This window comes from Setaria italica, chromosome IV, assembly GCF_000263155.2.
Source record: "Setaria italica strain Yugu1 chromosome IV, Setaria_italica_v2.0, whole genome shotgun sequence".
Classification (NCBI taxonomy): Eukaryota; Viridiplantae; Streptophyta; class Magnoliopsida; order Poales; family Poaceae; genus Setaria; species Setaria italica.
The window spans coordinates 1,428,105-1,433,357 of NC_028453.1; the positions used below are offsets into that span (position 1 = coordinate 1,428,105).

The 5,253-nt window shown below is 57.1% G+C and overlaps 1 protein-coding gene across 1 annotated transcript; it reads left to right on the top strand.

The window, feature by feature from the left end:
• The first annotated feature begins 590 nt into the window (after window positions 1-590).
• On the top strand, window positions 591-4,840 carry LOC101759057 (probable lysophospholipase BODYGUARD 3). Its single transcript, XM_004964379.4, has 3 exons — window positions 591-1,845; window positions 1,943-2,148; window positions 4,085-4,840. The coding sequence occupies exons 1-3, from the start codon at window positions 856-858 to the stop codon at window positions 4,410-4,412; spliced, it is 1,524 nt and encodes a 507-aa protein (XP_004964436.1). The 5' UTR covers window positions 591-855; the 3' UTR covers window positions 4,413-4,840.
• Window positions 4,841-5,253: the final 413 nt, after the last annotated feature.

The window sequence follows — 5,253 nt, forward strand, 5'->3', positions numbered from 1 at the left end:
AAACATAGGTTCCGGGTAAAAAATGAGCCTGCAACTTGAAGCGCAAGATCAAAATACACTTTTTAAATCTATGAGAAGTAACGTCCATGTGTATTTATGTGTATTTGTCGGTACGAACACCTCGGTGGTACAGCGCGCTGAACAACAACCAAGAAGAATGGAGGCATCACTTATGCAACATAGATGCATATTTGCGACAGGTGAATTCCTTTACAACGTGAACAGTCAATGCATGCATATTTATCACACATGACAAATTCCTCATTACTATTTTTATCATGCAGGCTTGCGAAGCCCATCAACTTTTTACCCGAAAGAAAAAAAGAACCCATCAACTTTCAACTCCTCTCACACGGTCATGGATGAGGCCATCCAAGTCAAAAAGGAGAAGACTATATACTGCTCGAACCCAACCAAATAATGAACCGTTAACCCTGGTCCGGGAAACCTCCATTAAATGCCGCTGGATGATGCATAGCTTTCAGCTGCTGCAAGGCGGTGGCGGGCGGTGTGGCAATCATCCCCAACCCAAACCCACACTCTTTTCTATTTAACCCCGCCAAACCCTTTGCCCAGACGCCCCCCACAAAAATAACGGAACTGGCGCAAGAAACCACCCGCCCGCCCGCCTCCAACCGCGCTTAAATGCGCGCCTTTCTTCTTCCTCCGAGTTAAACCCTCGCGGGCGCCTCCGTCACTCTTACAAAAAGCAGGCAGCTTCCCCCCTGCGCCTCAGCTACTAGCTAAGCTAGCTGTACGCAGCCAGCTACAGCTGAGAGCCTGCGGCCGCCGTCGGTTGTGCTTGCTGACGGCTGCCGAGGTCGAGAGAGATCATCAGGAGCCGGCCGGGGAGCAATGCACATTGCCACCTGCGTGTGGCAAGAGAAGGCGGCGGCAGCGGCGGCGGCGGCCATGGGGGCAGGAGGAGGCGGTGGTGTTGGTGCTGGGAAGAAGGGGGAGCGGGTGTCGGTGGCGGCGCTGGTGGCGGCGGCGGGCGGCGCGCTCAACTGCGCGGTGAGCTTGGTGGTGTTCTCGGTGCTGGACGTGCTGGACGTGGTGCTGTGCCTGGTGTACAAGCTCGTGGACTACGCCGTGGAGGCGGAGTGGAAGGCGTGCTACTGCACCGCGGCGGCGCGTGACGGCGCCGGCCCGCGGATCCTCGTGCCCCCAGAGGCGGCCGCGGCGGCGCCGGGGCCCAAGGTGGTGCGGCTGTCGGCGTCGTCGGCCAAGATGCAGCTGGAGGACGTGTCCGACACGCTGTACGTGCGGCCGTCTCTGCTTGCCGACGCCACCAGGAAGGGCGCCGGCCCCGCCGCGCCGGCGCTCACCGTCAGCCCCGCAATCGCCGAGATGATCCGCGGCAAGATGGACCGCCCCCCGCGCCCGCCCCGGCAGGCCCCGTGCTGGTCCGACTGTGACTGCAAGGTCTGCCACGCGTGGAGCGCCGCGCCACGCTCGGCGTCCCACCTCTACGTCCACGTGCAGGCGCCGCCGCCGGGGGCGCCGGCAGCGGAGGGGGTGGCGGTGGAGGACGTGGTGTTCATCCACGGTTTCATCTCGTCGTCGGTGTTCTGGACGGAGACGGTGTTCCCGGCGTTCAGCGCGGCGGCGCGGGGTCGGTACCGGATGTTCGCGGTGGACCTGCTGGGGTTCGGTCGGAGCCCCAAGCCGGCGGAGTCGCTCTACACGCTGCGGGAGCACGTGGAGATGATCGAGCGCTCCGTGCTGCAGCGCTACCGCCTCGGGTCCTTCCACGTCGTCGCCCACTCGCTGGGATCCGTGCTCGCCCTCGCACTCGCCGTCAAGTACCCCGACGCCGTCAAGTCGCTCACCCTCCTCGCGCCGGTACGTCGGCGGCGATCGCCGGAGTTCTGTAATTTATTGCTAACTTGCTTATTTGGCCTTGGGTGACGACGGAACGGAACATGTGCGTTGCATGCAGCCGTACTTCCCGGTGCCGGAGTCGGAGGCGGGCGCGGCGACGCAGTACGTGATGCGGCGGGTGGCGCCGCGGCGGGTGTGGCCGCCGATCGCGTTCGGGGCGTCCATGGCGTGCTGGTACGAGCACGTGAGCCGCACCATCTGCCTCACCATCTGCCGGCACCACCGCGTCTGGGACAGACTCTTCAGGATCCTCACCAGGAACAGGTCCGTTCTTCTTCTTCTGTTCTCCTTTTTTTTTTCCATCTTCCTACTATTCCTAGTAACCGGTAGGCTAGTCTACCAGCTGCTGGTGCTCTGCTCCTGTGTGTGCCTGGCTGGTCTGTGCTCTCGTCTGGCCCCCGTGGGGACAGGGCTGACTCACTCGCTGACCCGCGCCCACGGCGCCAAGTACATGAATGCCACACAATCGGAAACGGCCACTAAGGAATGGATTTTCTTTTGTTCTTAGGAAAAAAAACAAATACATTTTCTTTCGAACAAAAAAAGGAAAAGCACGTTGGCCGCATTGAATCGGACTTAGCATGGTAGATGGTGGCCACAGCTGGCCGTGGCGTATTCTACACTCGCAGTACTCGTTCCTGTACCCAGGCCTGCACTGCACGCCTTTCCTCTTCCTCATTTCCTCTGCCAGTACAGCAGCAACGAAATGGCACACTGAATTCCTCCGAGTTTAAGGAGTTTTAGAGTGATTACAACTAGATTACCAGTTCATCCACAAAAGTGAGCGTCCTTTCATTTCCTGATGGGAAACGCGCGCGATATCTCCAAAAGAGACAGCGGTTTCAGCAACATTTGGAGGCTTGCATTGGAGCCATGCCATGCCATCGACCTATGATTATTTATTGTTGCTCCCGATCGCTTTCAGCCCCCATTAAATGGCGGCCACCGCGCCTGAAAATGCCGTTCGCCGGCGGCCGGCGCAGACGAGACGGCGCGTCGTGCGTCCCTCGCGCAGGCTAACCTGATCGCCAAACACGGCGGCATTCAATCCAAATTCGCACCGTAACCATCCACCGTCCTACTAATCCTAGGAACACGCCTAGGAAGCTTGGAATAGCAGCAGCTACCGTGCATGAGCGACAACCTTTCTTATAGTCTTATATGTGATGCATAATTGTGCCAAGTTTAAGTCCATTTAACCCCGGCCGCCGGGGTTTATGTGATGCTATATCATGTCATGCGGCCTGACCCAGAGAGGCAGAGACAGCCCAGCACGGCGGCGACGGCGACCCCCGGCCTAGATCGGCGGCGCCGGCCACATGGTCCCCCGCCTTAACCCCCCTCCACATCACGGTCACGCCCCGCAATTATTCGGCGCACCCGGCCGGGCCGGCCCTCAAAAATCTGTGTCATCCGCGGGGGAGATGACAGGGTTTCCCTGGGCATCCCCGCTTGGGGTTGGGGTTGCCGTTTCCGGGATAGATTCGGCGGCCGGCGTGGTCACGACACGGGGTGCTGCTGCGCTAGTGTCCTGCTACGGTGGTCTAGCAGGTTGGTCAGGGTACCGTGCACTTGCCTTCGTTTGTGGTAGCTGGGCTCACCCAGTACCCACCCACCCCACGTATCTTTCTTGAGGGCAAAGGCTTCGTCTCCGTCTTTTCAAGCGAGCACGGTCAAGGATGGGGGAGAAACGGTAGCCGGTAGGAGAAGGAGAGTACACTGGTACGGGCAGGGGGAGATCAGTGGGGGCCTAGCAACAACCTGCGGAGGCTGTCAGTGCCTGCTTGTCCTTTACGGCCAGTAAACAAACCCTGACGCTCTGTTCTGCTCGCACAGTTGCAGGCAGAAGGTTCAATTCCCTGCAGGGTAGGGCAGTGCAATCGCAACTTGCAAGTGTGCAGCACTGCAAATCTGCAATGCAAGTGTGTGTTCTGTGGGTCCGTCTCCATCCACATTGCAGTGACTGAGATCTGGTAGTTAAGTTGGTTCGGAGTTGCAAGATTGTTTTTTTATTTTTTTGTTTTGTTTTGCTTTACTACCGGCATGAGATTGTGCAAGTACACGCGCACGCATGGCCCACTCCAGGCTGCGTTCGGAGCTGCACTGGCAACTCGAGTTTATGGTGCGAGTCATGGCCGCCGCCGTGGGCCACACCAGGCCGCAATTCGTAACCATGTGATGATCTGATCATAACATGCAGGGTGCGGACGTTCCTGATCGAGGCGTTCATGTGCCACACCCACAACGCGGCGTGGCACACCCTCCACAACATCATCTGCGGCAGCGCCGCCCGGATGGACGCCTACCTCGACGTCCTCTCGTCGGAGCTCTCCTGCAAGGTGTCCATCTTCCACGGCCGCGACGACGAGCTGCTCCCCGTCGAGTGCACGCTGGCCGTCGGCGCCCGGGTGCCCCGCGCCCGCGTCACCGTCTACGACCGCAAGGACCACATCACCATCATCGTCGGGCAGGAGGAGCTCTTCGCCGCCGAGCTCGAGGCCATCTGGAGGAGCGCCGCCGCCGAGTAGCTAAAGCTAAAGCTAGCTAGCTTGCAATTGCAGTCACCCTGTGCTTCCTGCTTCTTGGACATGTATCGTCGTCGTTTACATACAGCTGGTTATCATCTGGTATACTGATCCGTCGTCGTCCGACAACAATGCACAGAAACGGGAGACGAAGATCGAGCGAGGTCGATTAATGGCCTGTAAAGAACAAAGATGCAATAACGTTAATGTTTTACCCTTGCAAATTCTGCAATGCCATGAGATCACGCAGCAAGAAAAAGGAAGAAACTATGTATGATAGGATGAGCGATTGTACGGTACCCTGCTGCCATCATTCCCAAAGAGTTTTATACAAAAAAGTAGTAGCTGTTTTAATTTCTTTTCTTTTCTGGTGGTATACAAAGTGTCCTGGATTATAATACGAGTCTGTATTGATTGTTTGATTGGACCAACAAGTTGGTTGGCGACTTGGCGTTCAGCTAGCTAGCTTTTGTCACCAACTCAACACCATCAATTTGTAAACGTCAAGGCGGAATTGATTAAGCTGCAGAAGTTGGTTTTCGAAACAGACTCGTGTTCGTACTGCTCTACTGCCACACGTACCTGTCTGTTGTGAGCTGTGACATGATAGACAGCCACGATTTCCTCCGTCGGGGCCTCCTCCTCCTATGGATTCATCCGCCGTTCGCATATTTCGGCCTTTAAAGGAGGCGAAAGGGACTGATTCCATCTCACCAATGTGGCAACCGATTCTCTGCTTGTCTCGCCATAATTTTCCCGGTGATTATGTGTCCGCATTGTTGTGCTCAATTGTTAAGACTTCAGAGTTCAGAATAGTCTCCATCTTCACGTCTGCAGACCTAGT

Coding starts and splice junctions, on each gene's coding strand:
- LOC101759057 (XM_004964379.4), top strand. CDS start 856: ATGCACATTGCCACCTGCGTGTGGCAAGAGAAGGCGGCGGCAGCGGCG. Junction 1,846..1,942: donor CGCTCACCCTCCTCGCGCCG/GTACGTCGGCGG, acceptor CGTTGCATGCAG/CCGTACTTCCCGGTGCCGGA. Junction 2,149..4,084: donor AGGATCCTCACCAGGAACAG/GTCCGTTCTTCT, acceptor CATAACATGCAG/GGTGCGGACGTTCCTGATCG.